The sequence below is a fragment of the Argentina anserina genome, chromosome 4 (assembly GCF_933775445.1).
Source record: "Argentina anserina chromosome 4, drPotAnse1.1, whole genome shotgun sequence".
Lineage (NCBI taxonomy): Eukaryota > Viridiplantae > Streptophyta > Magnoliopsida > Rosales > Rosaceae > Argentina > Argentina anserina.
Window position 1 is genome coordinate 24,133,513 of NC_065875.1, and position 19,650 is coordinate 24,153,162.

At 38.7% G+C, this 19,650-nt stretch overlaps 5 protein-coding genes across 10 annotated transcripts; 1 reads left to right on the top strand and 4 right to left on the bottom strand.

Annotated features, from left to right (window-relative positions):
- Positions 1 to 93: 93 nt before the first annotated feature.
- LOC126791918 (ureide permease 2-like) lies at positions 94 to 3,218 on the bottom strand. 5 transcript variants are annotated; one of them, XM_050518416.1, is made up of 8 exons: positions 3,147 to 3,218; positions 2,631 to 2,933; positions 2,254 to 2,398; positions 1,956 to 2,130; positions 1,816 to 1,841; positions 1,624 to 1,724; positions 1,159 to 1,533; positions 669 to 1,001 (listed from the first exon to the last, which is right to left on the bottom strand). In XM_050518416.1, the coding sequence occupies exons 1-8, from the start codon at positions 3,147 to 3,149 to the stop codon at positions 849 to 851; spliced, it is 1,281 nt and encodes a 426-aa protein (XP_050374373.1). In that variant the 5' UTR covers positions 3,150 to 3,218; the 3' UTR covers positions 669 to 848. The 5 variants fall into 5 exon arrangements, 4 of the variants coding, with proteins under 4 accessions (XP_050374374.1, XP_050374373.1, XP_050374372.1 ...); XR_007671886.1 differs by lacking the exon at positions 3,147 to 3,218 and having other exon boundaries at positions 855 to 1,001; positions 1,159 to 1,307; positions 1,399 to 1,533; positions 2,631 to 3,097; XM_050518417.1 differs by lacking the exons at positions 669 to 1,001; positions 3,147 to 3,218 and adding an exon at positions 94 to 216 and having other exon boundaries at positions 2,631 to 2,988.
- Positions 3,219 to 3,984: 766 nt separating this feature from the next.
- Positions 3,985 to 7,039, bottom strand: LOC126791919 (ureide permease 2-like). Its single transcript, XM_050518418.1, has 8 exons — positions 6,770 to 7,039; positions 6,054 to 6,355; positions 5,492 to 5,630; positions 5,199 to 5,370; positions 5,038 to 5,063; positions 4,850 to 4,941; positions 4,389 to 4,763; positions 3,985 to 4,232 (listed from the first exon to the last, which is right to left on the bottom strand). Exons 2-8 carry the CDS (start codon positions 6,288 to 6,290, stop codon positions 4,080 to 4,082), a joined length of 1,194 nt encoding a protein of 397 aa, XP_050374375.1. The 5' UTR covers positions 6,291 to 6,355; positions 6,770 to 7,039; the 3' UTR covers positions 3,985 to 4,079.
- Positions 7,040 to 7,540: 501 nt separating this feature from the next.
- On the bottom strand, positions 7,541 to 10,775 carry LOC126791921 (uncharacterized). Its single transcript, XM_050518419.1, has 9 exons — positions 10,639 to 10,775; positions 9,689 to 9,809; positions 9,547 to 9,614; positions 9,405 to 9,464; positions 9,141 to 9,299; positions 8,678 to 8,824; positions 8,279 to 8,493; positions 8,085 to 8,193; positions 7,541 to 8,013 (listed from the first exon to the last, which is right to left on the bottom strand). The coding sequence occupies exons 1-9, from the start codon at positions 10,759 to 10,761 to the stop codon at positions 7,867 to 7,869; spliced, it is 1,149 nt and encodes a 382-aa protein (XP_050374376.1). The 5' UTR covers positions 10,762 to 10,775; the 3' UTR covers positions 7,541 to 7,866.
- A 374-nt stretch (positions 10,776 to 11,149) lies between these two features.
- LOC126791922 (uncharacterized) lies at positions 11,150 to 13,819 on the top strand. Its single transcript, XM_050518420.1, has 10 exons — positions 11,150 to 11,409; positions 11,489 to 11,586; positions 11,678 to 11,775; positions 11,867 to 11,916; positions 12,010 to 12,105; positions 12,263 to 12,352; positions 12,441 to 12,533; positions 12,666 to 12,761; positions 13,154 to 13,219; positions 13,433 to 13,819. Exons 1-10 carry the CDS (start codon positions 11,245 to 11,247, stop codon positions 13,586 to 13,588), a joined length of 1,008 nt encoding a protein of 335 aa, XP_050374377.1. The 5' UTR covers positions 11,150 to 11,244; the 3' UTR covers positions 13,589 to 13,819.
- Positions 13,820 to 15,066: 1,247 nt separating this feature from the next.
- LOC126791924 (PLASMODESMATA CALLOSE-BINDING PROTEIN 3-like) lies at positions 15,067 to 17,133 on the bottom strand. Of its 2 annotated transcripts, XM_050518423.1 has the most exons (5): positions 16,918 to 17,133; positions 16,455 to 16,694; positions 16,315 to 16,351; positions 15,652 to 15,703; positions 15,067 to 15,615 (listed from the first exon to the last, which is right to left on the bottom strand). In XM_050518423.1, exons 1-5 carry the CDS (start codon positions 16,967 to 16,969, stop codon positions 15,415 to 15,417), a joined length of 582 nt encoding a protein of 193 aa, XP_050374380.1. In that variant the 5' UTR covers positions 16,970 to 17,133; the 3' UTR covers positions 15,067 to 15,414. The 2 variants fall into 2 exon arrangements, with proteins under 2 accessions (XP_050374380.1, XP_050374379.1); XM_050518422.1 differs by having other exon boundaries at positions 15,067 to 15,703.
- Positions 17,134 to 19,650: the final 2,517 nt, after the last annotated feature.

Here is a 19,650-nt window from a genome sequence, read left to right on the forward strand (position 1 = left end):
AAGTCAGCACCGTAATCTTTTTGAAGTGATAATCCAAGATAAGGAAATACCTACTCAATTCAAAGATTGTTTAAACCACAAGTCAGCACCGTAATCTTTTCACAGCATTCGGACTCCGCATCTCTCTCTCTCTCTTTTTCGTTTTTTTTAAGAGTGATGACTCTTTTCTGGGAATCCCCTTTACTGCAGAAGCTGATTTGCTGAACATGAACACTTCTGGAGATGAATGAGAGAACACAGAGGTGGTGTATGAGAATAGGTTCAATTGTTTCAATTGTCTGAGATAACACTATAATGATTATTGTATGGTTAGAAGCTGGTTTTTCCATCTGTGATGTGATAGAAACCAATATTCAAATTGTGTGCCTAACTGGAGTCTTAAATGTGGATTCCCTGCAATATGTTTTGCTGTGAGAATCAATTGTATTGATTCCTATAATTAATATCAAAGGTCAAATAAATTGACAAGTTCAGTTTGTTAATTGGTATTATTTAGTCTAAGGAAAGAAAACATATATAGCAAATCAAAATCAACTTGGATCAGGCGTTTTCATCTTCCAAGACTTTTGCTAAGAATCAGATATATATTACAAATTTCATTTGTATCCTTTCTTAAACTGCCCCCATATCTTGTTTATTTTCTGTTGACTAAACTCCACCCACCAATACCACAGAAATAATCTTCAGTGGAATATTTCACATTCACAAACACCTGCACAACTCATAAGTCATAATCTTCCTGATTGATGAGCCTATTTTGTTCTTCAGCATTTTCTTGCTTGAATCTTGATTCATGATCTAATACAGAGGTACACAGTTTTTCTAACAAGGATTTTGCAGTTGAATTGTTATGTTCTCTCCCCTGCTGATGCCATGAGCAAAGCAACAGCAACAATAAACATGCCCAACATGCTAATAAGCAATATGTATGTTCTTTGTGATGAATTTCGGTAGTCTCCAAACAGAAGTATACCCCAGAAAGTGCTCACAAGTGGAAATGCCTGCCATTACAACCTCATATGCATATAAAATTCAAGTTACATTAATGAGACATGCTTGGATATCACTAGCCAAAAAATAAGTACAACACGCTAATTTGCCAAACTATCAATCTTGATCAGTTTGAAAAAAAAATTGTGTTCATCTCACAAAACTAACCTGAACAGCATCAGCTGCTGCATATCCTGCAGCTTGGCCTCCCATGAATTGGAGACCATTTCCGAATCCACATAGAATACCAGCCAAAAGGGCCCAACCTCTACCATCCCAGTCCTTCAAATAAGCTTTGCATGAAGTTTTTGGTGAGCCTAGGATAGGGCGGTAGAGGAAGATAATATTTAGAATAATGGCAATGGTAAAACACGATACTGAGAAGTAGAAAAACGCAGTATAGACAACCAAATCAGGAACTCCTTCCTTTAGAGTGTTCCACTGATCATTTGTGGCCAAGTTGAATGAAGGTGAGAAGAGAGAGAAGCAAACTCCAGCAAACAAAGCTATGCCCAATCCAATAAAAATGCTCTTTCCAAAAACCTGCAATATATAACAGAATCATACCCATTCTGATGAGAGCTTTATACATTGATCAAAAGGACAGAACCAATTTTAAGCGCAATTGTCGACCTTAATTGCTCTTTGGTTCTCAAGCTGTACAAGAAAATCTGCTGTCCCAGCCTTGGCTTTCACAGCATGATCATTTCCAGTCTCTAGGTCCTTCCCATCCACTGAATCCCAATATTTAGAGAAAATAATTAACTACCATCATAGATCAATTCATGTATATAGTAACATGTTATAACTTCAAAGAATTCTCACCCTTATTTGGGTTTGCACTTAATTGCCTGTGATAACATTAACTTGGTTTAGTGAAAATTAACAAAGGTTTAGTTAAAATTAACAACTAAAAGAGCTACTCATAACAAATTTCATAGCATTTCTGGCTAAAAGAAACGTACTTTCCTCCATCTTTCGGATCACTTGGAAAATTGTCAAGTTTTACTTTGTTATCAGCTGCATTGGATGAGTGAACAGCAGATCCAAGACAAACCGCAATCAAGAAGCAAGCGACACCAGGGAAAAGAATATCGGCTTTGTTTATTTTGTCATCTAAGAAGTAATTCAAGGTTGTGCCTGTTACATTTAAGAAGAGAACAAACAGAGGGTTCAATATTTGCCAAGTTCTGTAACTTATAAGTGCATTTACTACATTTAAGGTTTGTGCAGTGCCTAGACAAGGATAGAAAAGAAAGAGACCTATGACAACTGTAATGCTTGCAGTGATAACTTCTGTCACTGACAAACCAACAACAGCCAAAGCATATTGTGTTGAAAGATTCCCGAGGCTCAAGAATACCCCGCCCGCCATTGCAAATAAAACACAGGGCCAATTCGCCGGCAACTGTCATCATAAGAAGACTCAAAATCCAGTTGAATTGAAACTATATCACTGATTTACATATTGAACAGCCAAGAAGCAGCAACCTTAAATAAGAATAGCTTACTAGTAATGAACTTATTACACAACAAAATGGAAATCACAATTCAAAATACACATGATTGAAGTTTCTGCATGATCTAATATGTATCGATATGAATAGTCTGATCCCATGCCAGAAACACTTCTTACTCACCTGCGAAAGTTGGGTTATAAAATTGGACTCCTCAGCTGTACCACTCCCTATCTGACCAAGTGTCAAAGCAATAAAGATAGCAGCCGAGAAATTGGTGATTGAATAATCCAGATAGGTATGCTGAGGAAGTCGGCCTCTTCTTTCGAGCATAGCCAGGATAGCAGGCCATGTCCCCAAGAAGAACAAGGACAGAAGCATGCATGCTATGGCACCTCCTTTGCTTTCCACCAAATACATCTTTAGCCCCCTCGAAAAATTCCACTCAGAAGGCAAAAATACCAGCAGTGGAACACCAGAGAGATCCTGCATATGCATATATAGCTCACTATCACTCACTAGTTTCCCATAAATTTTTAACACAGAATAAGCTTCAACTAAATGATAGCATTCATTTCTGGAAGGACTACATTTCTAAGAACCAAAACAGAAAATCCCCAACTTTTAGGTATGACCTGAAAGCCAGCCTGCCTAAGGATTCAAAATCATGGTGGGAGATTCCAAATAGATACTACATACCATAGCATAGGAAAAACGAATTCTGAGGAACAACACAATTGCTTTATCAATCACAGCTCAACATGTTCAGATCTTATACAAAAAATAGAAAAATACAACTGAAAAAAAATGAAGGTTTTATATAGTATAAGAAGAAAGATCACCTAACAAGCAATAAGCGTTGCAGCCACCAGTTGACGAGGACCGAAAAGCTACGTCAGCAGATTCCAATAAACTTTTTAACGTCACAATCAGAATCACTATATCAGATTCTAATGCTCTAAAAATAATATGAAAAACACAAGGAACCTTATACTTTAGATTCTCAACTGTAACAGAAAGAATCCCATTAGTTGAAGAAGAAGCAGGTTTCACTAAGCGGAAACACTAACAAGGACGTGAAGTAACTTAGTGAGAGCGAGAGACCATGAAAATGAGAGAGAAGCTGGTGTCAGTTTTGATGTGATAGAAACATGGTGGTAATATAAAAGAGTTCTTGCTTGTCTGAAACCTTGAAGCTGGATTTCCCAAGATATGGTTAGCTGTGAGAAGAAACAAATGGCGAGCTGCCCAATATGGCAATATGTCACCATATATGTCAAGTCAACACATACGATAATTCATGTCACCGCCTACACAAGCTGGAGCTTGGACCATAATAAATGACGTTACAAATTCCATTATTATACACGTAGTTGATCACCAAAATGCATTTCTAAATTTAGGTTGTAGTAGAGATTTTCATTTTTTAGTCTTTTTTTTTCATACCGAAAAAGGAAGAAAGAAAAAGGTTAAAAAAAGGCTAATTGTCTTAATAAGTTCAACCCGCTAGTAGTAAAACTCTTCTTGAACCCCAGAATACTGTTACTATTTTCTTAAATACCAAGAAACCAGTACATAATCTTCATTTTGTGTTATACATAGATTTACAAATTCTAGACAAGGAGTGAATACTCATTTTCGATGCCCCGCTGATGCCATTAGGACGGCAACGGCAACAATAAACATTGTCAACATGCCGGTAAGCAATATATATGTTCTTCGTGACGATCTTCTGTATTCTCCGAACAGAAGTATGCCCCAGAAAGTGCTCACAAGTGGAAGTGCCTGCATTACAATCGCCCAATGCGTATAAATTGGCAAGTTATACTCACTAAACATGCTTGGATGTCACTCACTGAGAGATAAGTATGTTATGTTATGTTGTCAAACTATCGATTTGAGTTGCTTATTGACACAATATGATAATGTCATGAAACTAACCTGCACAGAATCAGCTGCTGCATATCCTGCAGCTTGCCCTCCCATGAATTGGAGACCATTTCCAAATCCACATAGGACTCCGGCCAAAAGGGCCCAACCCCTACCATTCCAGTCATTCAAATAAGCTTTGAATGTCGTTTTGGGTAAGCCTAGCATAGGGTGGTAGAGGAAGATGATGTTTAAAATGACAGCAAGGACGAAGCAAGATAATGAGAAGTAGAAAAACGCAGTATAGACAACCAAATTAGGAACTCCTTTCTTCAAAGTATGCCACTGATCATTTGTGGCGACATTGAATGCTGGTGTGAAGAGGGAGAAGCAAAGACCGGCAAAGAAACATATGGCCAGTCCAACATAAGTATTCTTCCCAAAAACCTGCACAAACAGAACCATTCTTTTCGTAACCAGGAATGTTCACTCACTGTGCAGAAGAGAAGCAAAACGGAAGTTGAAACACAAACCTTAATTGCTCTTTGGTCCTCAAGCTGTACAAGATAGTCTGCTGTCCCAGCCTTTGCTTTGTCATTTGCACTCTCCAGATCCTTCAACCCATCTGTGGATATTCAAGATCAAGAAAAAATGAACCACCATTTTCCATGTAACCAGATAAGCATATAATAGAATCTTAGAATTTCAGAGAATTGGTTACCCTTATTTGCAATTTGTTTTGAAGCCCTGTGATAACATTAAACTTGATTAAGTACTGATTAACCAACACTGAATCTGTTATATGAATCATTATATCCCACTGTCAACACTGTCATTATATCACAAATTTAAAAGGGAATAAAAGACGACAGAAGAACATACTTTTCTCCTTTTGACTCACTGTCAACACTGTCAAGTTTTACTTTGTTATCAGCTGCATTGGATGAGTGAACAGCAGAGCCAAGACAAACTGCAATCAAGAAGCAAGCGACACCAGGGAAAAGAATCTCGGCTCTATTAATTCTGTCATCTAAGAAGTAGTTCAAGGTTGTGCCTGTTACATTTAAGACGAAAGAGTAAAACGTAAGTTCACTATGTAACAAATTGCTGATCAGTGAAACATGAAAATATATCATATGATTGTGCTGCGACACACTGATAGATAGAGAAAAGACCTATGATAGTTGTGATGCTTGCAGTTATCACCTCTGTCACTGATAAACCTACTAAAGCCCATGCATACTGTGTAGAAAGATTTCCAAGGCTCAGGACTATCCCACCCACCATTGCGAATAACACACTGGGCAAATTATCCTGCACATGTCATCAGACAATACTCATAAACAGAAGATGCTGCATCACTCATCATGGGCAACAACTTGTTAGAGCTCAAGTCTAACAGGTTAAAGGAGCAGAAGTCACTGAGTGGTTTGTAAAAGATCTATATCTCCAATCGCATTACATCAGTACTGTTTTAGAATCTTACAGGTACCTCCTGAGTCTTACCGGTGGTTGTGTTTTTCAGCTTTAATAGGCTTAGAAGCACATATTTTGCTTTTCGCTTCTTGCATATGTAGCGAGAATTGGCTTGTGGCCTTGTAGGCAGTATAAAAGCTTATATATAACCAAAATATCAGCAACAAGAATGGAAAAGTGATAGTGGAGAAGTACACATGACTGAAGTTTCTCCATATCAAAGTACGAATAATCATTAGGAAGTACGGAGTTGAATCTGACCTGTGAAAGTTGAGTTATAAAATTGGGCTTGTCGGGTGTGCTACTGCCTATCTGACCAAATGTCAAAGCAATCAGAATAGCAGCCAAGAAATTGGTGATAGAGTAATCCAGATAAGTATGCTGAGGAAGCCGGCCTCTTCTCTCGAGCATAGCCAGGACAGCAGGCCATGTCCCCAATAAGATCAAGGCCAGCAGCATACATGCTATGGCCCCTCCTTTGCTTTCCACCACATACATCTTTAACCTCACTCAAAATTTTCCACTCAGATGGTAAAAGAATCAGCAGAGGAACACCAAATATCCTGCATTTGCATACTTCAATGTCACTCATTGTTTTCCTTTCGGTTTCCAACAAAGAACAAGTTTTGTATACATGAATCAAATGAACAGGAATTCACACCAAGAGAAAGCAAACATTACTGAAAAAACTATCACACGAAATTTGATACAAGTTAATGCCTGCCAAAACTTTCTACGAGTCAAAATCATCTGTACCATACCTAAACTGGAAGACTTTTGTTGTCAAAAAAAAAAACTGGAAGACTTTATATATTCCTTCAAACAAATAACCCTTTAAACCAAACAAAAGAATCCATTTCTGAGGAACAACAGATATAAGAAAAATACAAAATGCAGGTATTATATACAAAAGGAATACAACACGAGACATTAGGCTATATATGGAAGAATATAGAAAGAAAGAAGAGATCCCCTACCGATCAGAAAACAATGTTGCACCCAAAAGTTGAGAAAGACGCAGAACCCTATAGCAATTCCAGGTCCAATCAGATTCTCATATTCTAGTTACAGCATGAAAAAGCCAAGAATCTCACATATTCTTCTTCACAAAGAAAAACTTGGGTTTGTTTCAGTGAACCCCAATGAAAAAGTAGATCTTCAAGAACATTTTCTGGAATCTGTCCTCTATTTCAGTTTTGGTGTGGTAAAAATTTGGGATATTCTAAGAGTCCTGCTTAATTGGAATCTTTAAGCTGGATTCCCCAAGATGTGTTTCGCTGTTATAAGAATCAAATTGATTGCTACCCATGCCTATAATGGCTTATTTTAACCCATAACGTTGATTCCAAATCTCACCCTATATTACAAGTCCAGATATTTGATGCGACTAAGTTGACATATTATCACAAGTCTTGTACCAAATAAACAAAATGAACCTTCCTTTCGATTTTCTGTTGTACCGTGTATTTTTCTTATAATACAGAAGGAAAGAAACACCATGTAACATGGTAACCCATGTTACCTTGATTCCCCCAAGTGAATGATGCATGTGCCTAACTTAGGCAGCTAAGCACTCGCTGTTAATCTATTTTAGTTAATAGTATATGAACTAATTATGGTAAAATCGAAGTGATTGGTTAATGAAACAAGAAACAAAATCCCCATGAAGATAGCATCGAGGTTTGGGCATAGTTTCTCCAGAAGGTTTGTGAATTACTAAACAAACTGAAGCCTCCATACCAGAAATCGATGATAAAAACTTTCAGAGCCATTGATACAAGTAGCAAACATACCGGAGATGGACATAGAGAAAAGTTCTGGTCAGCAAAGTTCATAGACAGGGATTTACGACAGCACCCTTTAAAGTTTTAACACGAACCCAAGGGCGAAAACAGTATGCCACTCAGCTAGACTAGAAAAAGGCTGTTTTGAGGTAGCAACTTTTCAAGTAACATCCTGGAATATTAGGCTCAATGATGTTAACAGGACACTAGTCCAATCATAACCTTTTCTTCCTACTGTGTTCTCACTATGTTTATACCTACACAAGCTAAAGCATTACCCAGTGTGTTTCTTAGGCATATTCAACTTCAGAGTTACCAGCTTCTCCACCGACTGCATTAGCTTCCCCAGTCATTTCTTTGGTTACATCTTTGGCCGCCTCTCTGGAAACCTTCAAGAAGTTACCCAGCAACCTCTGATCTAGAACCATATTGGGTACCTGGAGAGCAAACCTACTGAGTGAAGTTTGTGCGAAGACGCATAACATAAAGAAGAAAGAGAGAGATTGACCTTGTCGCCAAAGAAGATTTTTGTATTTTCAGCAATGGCCTGGATAAACTTTAGCTCAAGGAACTGTGGAGTGAGCTTCAACTTGTTTGCTTCAGCTTCTTTCATAACTCTAAAATTGGGGAGTAAATACCATTAGTCACTTGCATTCTAGCAAATAATAGGTTGTCGTTTGATAACAAGAACAGATGTATTACTTGTAGAAATCAGCATCTGCAAGACTCTTCTCCCGAGCTAGATACATGGCATTTTCAATTTCTTCCTGCCTCCTGGAACTGTCCTTCTCCATCAGCTTTTGTTCCATGAGAATCTTACTGACATTAGCATTCTTCTCAGCTTCACTAATAGCCATCTTTTTCCTGGTTTCTGCTTCTTTCTCTACCACTCTCTGTCTCTCTATAGCAATCAGGACCTACACATACAGTCCCACATGATATAATAACGGATGCGCTAATCTTATAACAAAATTGTTTAGGCAACACAAGATTGTAAAAGGACAAAGAAAAATACAGGAAGTACCTAATCATCTATTCATTCTATTGTTTGCAACACAGTTCGGAATGAAAACTTAAATAAAATAAACTCATCATCATTACCTTGGTGCGCTCTTCTTCCATCTGCTCAAAATTCCTTCGGATGCTAGCAGGGATTTTAGGCTTTGTGACACGCACATTGATAATTTCGATACCTGGGGCATATCTGGTACAGTCAACCTGAAGAGCGTCTTTCATCCTCTCGTCAATCTGCAACGGAAGTGCATATGAATAAATAAAATGATCGGGCCACAATATCATAAAACAGAAGAGGTTCCGACATTTGCATAAAAAGGAAGTTAAATACCCTAATAAACTCAATAGCACTAGAACCTCAAGAAGATATGCAACATAAAATCCAATGCCAGAGCCAACGAAAACAAATTCCTTCAGATATGCAACAATACTCTAGTTTTCATTTGACAAATCAAAAGGGGAAAAAAGTACACTACTGGTATACAGAAACATACATGAATTAATTATTTGACTTTTAAAACACATTAAGAAGTTCAGCACTACAGCTTACCTGATCAAACACATCAATATAGACATCTTGAAGAGAGTTTGAGCTGCAGAACTGATTGATCTCATGATGAATTTTGTCATAGATCCATGTCTTGTCATAGTGCACACCATAATTGAGAAGTGTCTCGTACACGTATTCCTTACGCAGCCTGTTTACAACCTGAGAAAAGGCAGCCCAACAAGTGCATATCAATTGTGAATATTTACGCATCTCAATTGATCAATATCTTGAAAAGTTAACAGAGTAATCTCCTTAATGCGGTACCTCAATCTTCTCAAAGTCGATCATGACACCCCCTTTTGTACCGCATGGAATATCCCTTACCTGCAAAAAGTTACCAAATGCTAAAGCAAAAGAATGGAAAGACAAAAATCCTCAATCTTCACAAGCTAGATCAGAAAATTACTAGATCGGTCTGAAGGGTCACTTGAACAGGTTCATACTGGGTTATCAGAGGCAGCTTGAGATGGAATCCTAATTATAAAGCCCGTCAGAAACAGGCCAAGTAAAAACTCAATGCGAACGAGACACTGTCCAACCCAAATTACCTGGATCTGTAATAGTCTTTAGAAGAGCACCTCCCCTCCAATAAACTCCAACATGACCTTCCGGGACTTGATGCAAAATCGAAAAGCTATTGCTGATGGTTGATACAGATGGCAGCACTACCTGTAATCATCAGTACATCCCAAAATTCAACATTAAAAAACTGGAGCGGCTAGCATACCATAGCTGATAGCAAAATTATATCCAACATCTTACAACCATGACTCCAAACCACGCCTCACAACTCATTTCAGATACAACTGGAACTAACAAAAAAGTTCATAATATCTAGAAATGTGACTATGAAAGTATATTATTCACAGCTTATCTGTTTTAAGGATAGTGAACTGAATCAATCTTTTTTCAAACCCTGCATCAAACCTATATCATAGACACATGGGCCAATAACAGACGCAACGGTTCACTGTCTGTTTTAACTTTTTAACACATTATCCACACATCGAATTCGTGAAAGACAAACTACATAGCTCCGAACACACACACTCACACACACAGACACACACACAGAACTAAAGTCAATACAAACACACAGAAAAACCGCCAAGGTATCATTGCATTACACTAATCCGAAACACAATATATGAAGGATCAATGAATTCACCACTCACCAGGTGCATTTGACTAAGCCTACACTTTAACGAAACGAAATCAACTCGATAACTAAATTCGACTAAGCTAGAGCAATTAGTTAACAAAGTTTACACACGGCTGACAAGTGAGAGCAAATTGATGAACATTGCTATACAGTACTGCAATCCATGAGTGGATCAACCGCATAAGCAATTACCTAAAATGCGATGGAATTTTAATAAGCGAAACAAAAGTCATAAACATAAATTAAAAACAAAGATCTAAATCTTGACCTAGTTCGATGAAAGCAAAAGAAAACAAAGAGGTCAGAGAGTTGTGTAAGCGAGGAGATGAGTTTTACCATAGCGAAGATGGCGAGGAAAGCGACGAGGACGAAGAGAATGGAGGAGGAATCGCCGCCGTCGCCTTGGCCCGGAGGCGGAGGACGATACTGAGAAGCTCCTACTCTCTGCTGCTGATCCATGGCGGTTCGCTTTCTCTCTCACTGAGAGAGTGAGAGGTATTTAAAGGGAGCAATGGGTCGGGTTTCGGATTGTGAGTCGGGTTGATGAACTAACTGTACTGCGGTTACACGTGGACAAGAAGCATAGGGGTAAAATTGTCTGTTCGCAAACCTACTCGATCTTATCCGGCGACTTTCCCGGAATATTAGGCACTTATCCGACGATTCTTGAAGCGTGTCAACTCTCTGTGGCAATGGAAACGTGATATTATCGCCAGAAAGAGACAAATACGAGCTGGGAACAGTTGAATACGCTCCGAACGTTACATGGAAAGACATTTATACCCCTCAGTAAGTATCATTCATTCGGGCGTCCAAGTCCATCATCCGTAACAATTGGTTTCATGAACCAACCGTACGTCTCCTTCACCTTCCTGGAGATGGATAAACTGAACATACGCACCAGCTGCACTCCATCCTAATCTCACCCGCAGGTGACGAAATATGCTAACACTCACGGCCATCTCTCTCCCCACTCACCCCACCACCATCCGCAGAAGCCTCACCGTTCGCTCCGATGCATTATTCCCTTCTTTCCTCCCCAAACAAGTCCACGACATCAGAGACCCTTTCGCCCGAAAACTCGCCGCAAGAATCGAGCGCCTTCCGGTAACTCCACGTCACCCCATTCACTCAACTTCCTTCTTCTTTTACTCTGGTAATAATTTAATTTACTGCGCGCGCTCAGGTGAGCTTCGGAGACAACTGTGTCATGAGCAGCTGCGTCAGGCCGTCGCTTCACAGCGAGTCGGCCAGTCCGGTGGTTCTTCTACATGGTTTTGATAGGTATAAGAATTACATGCAAGAAGTTTTCGCCATTGTTTGATGTGTGTGTGTGTGTGTTTGGTTTTAATATTACTGAGTCTTGTTTACGCAGCTCCTGTTTAGAATGGAGATACACTCACCCTTTGCTTGAGGAAGCTGGACTTGAGACGTGGGCTGTCGACATTCTTGGTTGGGGCTTCTCTGATTTAGGTGGGTTTTGTCTGATTTGTTTCATTGCTTTGGTGTTGATATGTGTTTTGATTCTTCTTCTTTTTTTATTTTTGTAATGTATATGTGGAAGAGAGACTTCCCTCCTGCAATGTGGCCTCGAAGCGTGCCCATTTTTATCAGGTATAATTTTAAAATGAAACTTTAGGCCTGTTGTATGATCAGTAGACTCTAGCTTAATCGAGTTGATGAGAGACTGATGATAGTTCATGGCAGCTTTGGAAGTCCTACATTAAAAGGCCGATGATATTGGTTGGACCAAGCCTTGGTGCTGCTGTTGCAATTGACTTTGCGACCAGCTATCCAGAAGCAGTAAGTGCATTCCAGTGTCTGATGATATTGGAATTCTGCATTGTGAATTCATTAGGAATGAAATTCAATTGGTATATTGGTGAGGGTGTTATACTGTTATACTTTGTGTTTTGTAGTTTAATGGAAGTTAGAATTGGCTTTTACTTCTTCTTTTCAGGTTGAAAGGCTGGTTTTGATTGATGCAAGTGTGTATACAGAAGGCACTGAAAATCAACCAACCATGTCGAAAATGTTAGCCTATGCTGGAGTCAGTGTTTCTCAGAAGTCACTTATTTCAAATCCCTTGTTTCTGGAATTCGTCATTTGAAATGACTGCATTCACTTTTCTGACACAGGCATATATACTGAAGAGTTTCCCTTTGCGGTTCTATGTAAACTTTTTGTGCTTTACCGGCGTACCATTGAGTACCAAACTAGATTGGACAAATGTAAGGGTTTCACCTTACTGAAATAATTGAATTGCCTTTATCATATTTCTATGCAATTTCTTACTTGTATAACTGTCCAGGGGTGAGGGATCCTAAATTCGTAATGCTGTTGTTTCTCGTAATCTTATCTAGATTGGTCGCTTGCATTGCCGGTTTCCTTGGTGGGAGGATGCACTTGTGGATTTCATGATGAGTGGAGTGTATAATGTTAGTCCACAGATTGAACAGGTAGTGAAATTTTTTCTACCTTGACTTCAACAGTTGTTCGAAAATGCAATTGTGCATATAGGAAAGATGAAAAACTTCTATTCTTGCTTGGCATTCCAAGTTACTTTTTTCCCAGTGCCAAATATGAGTTTTCCTGTTATAAACATGATTCATGTCTGAGGAACAAGAGGGATGGCACTCACATGAATAACTGAATAGATTTTCAAGAGGGATCATGTTAATAATCTTTTGGACAATTTAATTGGATTATGTGTTTTTTCTCTTCTATTATGCCCATGTACCACAAAAAGTAAAGAAAAAGAAGACTAATGATGTAGTCTAGGTGCTCTTCATTTCATAGTGTCCAAAACCTGTACTTTGTTTTGTAATTCTCTCTACATTTTGGTTGGCAGGTGAAGCAGAGGACACTTATCATATGGGGCGAGGAAGACCGAATTATTAGCAACAAGCTTGGAGTGGTAATACACTAATACTTATCTCCTCTCCATAGGCATACAAAAAGAACCACCATGTATGTTCGAGTATACCTGGAAACAACCTTCCAATCACAACTAAGAGATATTTGAAAGTGGAAAGTTCTTCTTTCGAGTATTTCATTGTTCCACACTTCCACCATTTTGCAAATTTGTACTGTTGAATATTTGTCTGATTGTTTATACATTATAATGCAGAGATTGCACTCAGAACTGCCGAATGCAATCATACGGCAGATACCAGATTGCGGGCATCTTCCTCATGTAGAAAGGCCAAGCTCAGTTGCGAAAATGATTGTGGAATTTGTTCAAGAAGCTCAATACAAAGAGGTTGAATACACTTCTCAATTCTGATCAAAGGTTTCATTTTCACATTTCACGGGATTCACCCTATCCTATATTTTACAAATTTGGAAGATCTTCAATTGTTCATCCATGATACTGAAGTGACAACCATCCTATGTAGCATATTAAGGTTAATGACTCGTATATGAACGCATCCTTGTCAAAACTCATGACGAATATAAAAATTATAGTATCTGTGTCATATACTCATATTCAGATTCCTCATTAATTAGCCGATGAACCAAGCAGTAGTAGCAATCTCTAATTCTGTACTAAGAATCTTCATTAGTGTTTGAGTAAAATTGCCTGATGAGTTCCTATATTGGTTGAGATTTGTTTTTAAAGGAGCTGGGTAGATTTTCTTGGCATTATTGATACTACTTTGTCATGGACAGCTTCAGGTTCTTTCAAAATTAATTAGCTATTCAGGGACCAATGGAAATTTGCCAATATGGTAATAGCCTCTATTTTCTGGTCTTATCTAGGAGGGATCATACACTTGCATTAAGTCCATTTTTTAACTTGGGTGAAATTTAAGAGTATAGACTATAGACCAAAGAACATAGGGGATTTGGGTGTCAAGTGACAAAAGTGTCTCAAATTATGTCATTACTCCAAAGTCTGATAGCTTACGGCTGTATATGGTTGGTGGGAAGTTCAGGCGTCTTCATCTCTCAAAGGTCCAACCATCTAGTCTAAACAACATTAGTTACATACATGCATTACTTTAGTCGTCTATTATTGTCAAGATTAGTTTATATCTTTTCGGCCATGCATCCCGTCCAGTTCATCTGTTATGTTTGGATCTTTACCAAAATATATGAACTACTGTAGCTCACAATACAGGAAAACTAGAATACTAACCTCTGGAAAGTATGTTTTTATAGAGGCTTATAAGTGTTGCAAGAGAGGAATTGAGAAGAATCGGTAGATTAGTCTTGATAAGGGGTTCGATTGTCAGCAAGAAATAAGAGAAAATAATTCTCTTCTTTTAGGGATCTCATTTTCGTTTTGTTTCAGAGGTTTTGATTTTATCCCCATCTAAACTCTAAACCCTAAATTTTTTTTCTTCTTATGATTCGATAGTGTTGGCATAAATTAGTCATCTATACTCTTGGCTTCAAGTGTGGGAAGAAGAGTTACCATCTTCAAGTCTAGTAATATGGTGTACGATCCGTATAATGTTAGTCATACGTTGGTGGTCGGATTGAACCATGTAAAATGTAATACGGCGACCAACTTTGGAAGATTGATGTGACCTAGGGCCAAGTAAGAGAGATAATACATGAACCCTCAACCTCAAGTCTCTTTCTCCTTTTTGTTAATTTGGCCATTGCCCAATGTTTTGGTGCCAAGAAAGATTGGGGATAATATATAGTAAAATTCATCATGTATTAAATTAACATGGTTAGAGTGAAAGAAGAGGAAAGAATAGAGTGAAACATCATAGCACCAAAAATACCAAACACATGCATCAAGGTATAAAATTTGCAGCAATGATAGAATAGAGTGGTTCCATTAAATTAAAAAATACGGGCTCTGGCTCTCATTCATACATATACAAGATCTAAAAAGAAAGATTAGGTTCTTCTCTACCCCAACAGTGCACTAGCAGTGGTAGCAGTCATGTATCATCACCACTCAAAATGGGAATCAAATTCCCCAGCGTTTACACATGGGAGCAAAGAAAAATCAAAGAAGGAAAAGAACACCCTAATGGGAATTGCCACTGCACAGCCCAAATGTCATATCATATCACAACCCTACCCACCATAGCCATTCCAGATCCTCAAGTGGTAAACTCATCCACACATGGAATCCTCCTGACCACTTTCTCAACCCCATAGCAACAAAAATGCTGAAAAGCAAAGAGTTGCTGCTGCTGCAATGAAGTGAGGAGCCAAACCAGGGCTTGAATTATCAAAAGAACTTGATGGGCTTATTCCAAAGACTGATGAGGGAGTTGTACTGGGGGTTGTTGTCCCTGTGGTTGGAGTCGTGGTGCCGGTGGTTGGAGTTGTGGTTGGGGTTGTGCCTGTGGTTGGAGTTGTGCTTGGAGTTGTACTTGGAGTTGTGCTTGGAGTTGTGCTTGGAGTTGTGGTGCTTGAGTTTGTGGTGGAAGTACTGCACAAAATATTAGAGCAACAAAATCCATTAAAATGTGTCGAGACACACACTGATACATTTCAAATCACCTAAAGATTAACAATTTGCCTTAAGGAACAAGCAAAGGCCAAAGGTGAAAGGGGACCATATTTGGTGGAAATTAATCTCCCCTAGCTAATAGAGTGGTAACGCAGTGAACTGTGAACATATTGTGAAGCTGAGGAATTGAATATGTTGGAGAACAAAGAATTTATGAGGTATCTTCATGACAGCTCAACAAATGTCAATTAGGAAGTGCACTGTCCAAATTTTCTCATTAAACCACTTGAAAATTTACTTCAGGAAAGACCCTTAAAATCTACTAATTAAGAATCAGTAATTACTAGGATGCAAGTCCAATGTGAGAGGTTGCTCATTTGCACCTACCAGCCATCAAATCAATTGAATTGCACACAAGGAAAACAGAGGGAATTCCCACTCTTGACACAATAACATTGACAATAGAATTTCTATATGGGAGTTGCAGATAGAAATTTTCGGCAAAGGTGGATCCGTATATCTCTAATTATTATATTTTCAATACAGGAAGGTCAAGATTCAACATCAGACAAAGTGGCTAGAACACATACCTGGCACTTGCTGGATAAACACAAGTGGAACTTGTGGCTGTTAATCACCAAGAACAGAAACAAAAACAAGATCAGTAACTAAGATCAATCAAGAAATAAAAGAACTATATGAATTAACTGGTAAAGGAGCAACTAGTTACTTGGAGCAGTTTGGCTCTGAGTGGCAGATCCTGCAAAGTCACAGCTCAGAGCAGTTTGACCCTTCCTCTGAAAGTAGCTATTAACAGCCCAGTTGCAGTGGTCTTTAATTGTGTTGGGGTTGTAACACACACCGTTTTGAAGGATTGGTGAACAGTCAGCTCCAGCTCCACAAGCATAGTCCAGTGCCTTCTGAAGAGCAGCATCACCAACCCCATCTTTACATAAGCAATAAGTAGCACCTAATCAACATAACCCGGTTCAAGAACATCAGTTTCAGTGACCCTTTTTCCCATATTGAAAAAGAAAGAAACTTTCAGAATCAAATTGAAGCATAACAGAAGAAAGATTGAAACTTTGATGCAACTGAAAAGGTATGAACTAAGGTTGATTCACAGCCTTTACAACAGCAATAACCAGATCAAAGTTAATGAAAAACAGTTAAAACAAGGAGCTTGGGCGTACTTGAACGGCCAGTGAGTGCCAAGAAAAGCACTATATACAATAAAGCAGCCATGATTGAAACTCAGATTGTAGGTGAAATTTAAGAGTGAGACTTGTAAATGAAAATCCTTTAGAGCTGGTTGAATAGTTTTAGTGAGAGAAAGAAGTAGAAAGATGGTACTGTGGAGATGGAGAATGGAAGAGAATTCTAGTAGACAATCAATTATATGACTTATGAGAAGGACGGTGGGTGTGTCTGTATTGATGTGCTTTATAAACCCATTATATATTGAACTTGTTTTATACATTATGTGGCCAATTCCTATTTTATAATATGCTTTATGTTTTGTTTAGACTTTAGAGTGGCCTTGTCATCTGTACTCGACTGTAAACACTGTTGTGTTCTTTCTCACTCTTTGAACGGTCTTAAACTCATGTGGATGGTTAGAACTTAGAACTTAACCCTAAGATATGGTTTAGCGGCTAGGGTTGGAGTTCTTCTGTGGGAGAGACCCTACCATGGAGGTTCAATGGAGATCTTTTTTGGGATGTGTTGTCACAAGTCACAACATGGGTTTACTTTGATTTAAAGGCATCAGCATCATTATCTCTGTCGGATGCATGGCTTTTCCAGATTGGTCATATTTGTTTTTCTGGGTGGATTGCTTCTTTCTTCCTCCTTTTACTTGTTTCATTCCAAGTTTGTAACTACAATGGCAATATAAAAGCTTTGAGCTTTAGAGCTTGATAAAAGGTTAGGCCTTTGACCCTTTGTGGTGTTAGATCATCCCAGGTGTTAAACCAAAGATCTTTTCTATTCTTTGTTCCCATCTAAAACCTGGGCATGCAAATATTGACTTAAGAACGAAAGAGCATAGCAGAGATATATATACTTCACCTCTAATCAAACACCATGTATACTGATCCAGAATTTAATGTGTTTGAAAAAATATTATGCAAGTTGTGCTATAGTCAATCGATTCACGTATGATGACTTGTACGTATAAAATTTCTACGCAAAGAGCTATTTTTTGGAATTACTCTACAACCAAGGTCCAGGGATGATTAAGCATGCATATACACATAACTTCGTATCATCACATCAGTTTTATGATAAACCAGATGAGTTAGGCATGTGATCAATCCAATAAAATGTATATTCATCAAGGCCAACATTTTACTCATTATGTTTTCTTGGTTGAGCTTAGCGTCTTCTTGCTTGATCATTGGTGCATCAAATCACTGTACAGCTTGGCTGGTCTATTCTTATAATCTCCGCACAGAATAACAAACTATTTATATATATTAACTTTCTACAGAACAAAACACTGATGTCGGTGCCAGGCATAGGCAACCTATGCTGATTATTCAGATTGGTACTTAACATTACGTAATGTAGTCGAGAAAATGAAAATTTCCAGGGCTAATTAAGTAAATAAACCTTTGCCATGTTTTTGATGTGATCTTGCAAAACACCAATTTTAGGTGGTGCCAAAAGGAAAAAACTAGCAAGGATTCTCTGGAAGTTTGGACATTGCTTTTAGGTGGCTTTTGTTTCATAGTCTCTAAAGCGCAGCTTGATTGGGGACTTGAAATTCCTACCTAAGCTCAAAAGGAAGCGAAAGGCAAAGATGCTTCTTCTTTCTAGCTAGTTCATAATTTCATATGTAAAGCTCAAAATAAAATATCCCGAATAACTTTGTATTTGCGACCATGCAGGTCACCTACGTATTGGCTTGACACGGAGGACAGTGTTCTACTTGGTCCTGAGGTTATTGGGGAAACTTCTTCAGGAGAGGCTTAGGGTAGCCCAAAGTAGACAAAAATCTTATGCAGATGTGAGGCGGAGACCACTTGAGATTGAGGTCAGTGACTTTGTTTATTTGAAAGTTAGCCCCTAAAAGGAAGTTAATCGTTTTGGTGTTAAGGGAAAGTTAGCGCCAAGGTACATTGGTCCTTTCCAAGTAGCCCAGAGAGTTGGGGCATTGGCGTACAAGATACACTTGTTGCCACAATTACAGCATATACATGATCTCTTGCATGTGTCACAGTTGAAAAAAAAATCCACCCGGCACGCCCCATAACATAGCTTGGACAGAACTGCAGATCCAAAGTAATACAACCTACGAGGAGCAACCAGTTTGCATTCTAGACCGAGATGTTAGGAAACTACAGGACCGCGAGGTGCCCGTAATGAAGGTGCATTGGGGACGACATAGCCGCGATGAGGCCACTTGAGAGATATGCGGGAGGCATATCCGCACCTCTTTTTTTTCGAGATGTCAAAATTTTATTTTATTAACTTTGTATTAGACTACGCGTCGTCACGAGTGCGTAGATATTCGCAAAATATTTTTTCGTCGCTCGATTAATTTTCTACACCATTTTAAAGTTTACGAATTCTTAAATCGCATTTTCAGAAAATACATTTCCTACATTTTAGATCTCAGCCCTTGATTTTCATCATTCAATCTCCACCATTAGTTTTTCTTTAAAAGAGGCCCAACCCTAGCAGCAGCCCACACCCAAAACCATTGTTCACTCATCTCTCTCTCCTCTATTGCAAAAACAGAGTAACACATCGCCACCTTCTCCAGGTCGAACCACCACCGTCCGTTGTCGCCATGTCTCGAGACCACCACCAACGTTACCACCATTCTTTCATCTCTCCGATAGTGCCCACAGACTCGACATACACGCCACTTCCGACGAGTCCGAGTTTTGAAGCTAGAGAACTCCGCGACCTCGGAGAGC

Excerpts from the sequence above, each read along its gene's own strand:
- LOC126791918 (XM_050518414.1), bottom strand. The coding sequence starts at position 2,945 with ATGCATATGCAGGATCTCTCTGGTGTTCCACTGCTGGTATTTTTGCCT. Across the intron at positions 2,399-2,630 it reads TTATAACCCAACTTTCGCAG|TTGCCGGCGAATTGGCCCTG; the intron begins GTGAGTAAGAAG and ends TTATGATGACAG. Across the intron at positions 1,002-1,158 it reads CAGCAGCTGATGCTGTTCAG|GCATTTCCACTTGTGAGCAC; the intron begins GTTAGTTTTGTG and ends TTGTAATGGCAG.
- LOC126791919 (XM_050518418.1), bottom strand. The coding sequence starts at position 6,290 with ATGTATGTGGTGGAAAGCAAAGGAGGGGCCATAGCATGTATGCTGCTG. Across the intron at positions 5,371-5,491 it reads AAGCATCACAACTATCATAG|GCACAACCTTGAACTACTTC; the intron begins GTCTTTTCTCTA and ends TAAATGTAACAG. Across the intron at positions 5,064-5,198 it reads AGTGAGTCAAAAGGAGAAAA|GGCTTCAAAACAAATTGCAA; the intron begins GTATGTTCTTCT and ends ATGTTATCACAG.
- LOC126791921 (XM_050518419.1), bottom strand. The coding sequence starts at position 10,761 with ATGGATCAGCAGCAGAGAGTAGGAGCTTCTCAGTATCGTCCTCCGCCT. Across the intron at positions 9,615-9,688 it reads AAAGACTATTACAGATCCAG|GATTCCATCTCAAGCTGCCT; the intron begins GTAATTTGGGTT and ends CTTTATAATTAG. Across the intron at positions 8,825-9,140 it reads ATATTGATGTGTTTGATCAG|ATTGACGAGAGGATGAAAGA; the intron begins GTAAGCTGTAGT and ends CTTCCGTTGCAG.
- LOC126791922 (XM_050518420.1), top strand. The coding sequence starts at position 11,245 with ATGCTAACACTCACGGCCATCTCTCTCCCCACTCACCCCACCACCATC. Across the intron at positions 11,917-12,009 it reads AGCGTGCCCATTTTTATCAG|CTTTGGAAGTCCTACATTAA; the intron begins GTATAATTTTAA and ends AGTTCATGGCAG. Across the intron at positions 12,762-13,153 it reads TTAGTCCACAGATTGAACAG|GTGAAGCAGAGGACACTTAT; the intron begins GTAGTGAAATTT and ends TTTGGTTGGCAG.
- LOC126791924 (XM_050518422.1), bottom strand. The coding sequence starts at position 16,969 with ATGGCTGCTTTATTGTATATAGTGCTTTTCTTGGCACTCACTGGCCGT. Across the intron at positions 16,352-16,454 it reads TCAGAGCCAAACTGCTCCAA|CCACAAGTTCCACTTGTGTT; the intron begins GTAACTAGTTGC and ends GGTGATTAACAG. Across the intron at positions 15,704-16,314 it reads GTTTATCCAGCAAGTGCCAG|TACTTCCACCACAAACTCAA; the intron begins GTATGTGTTCTA and ends TATTTTGTGCAG.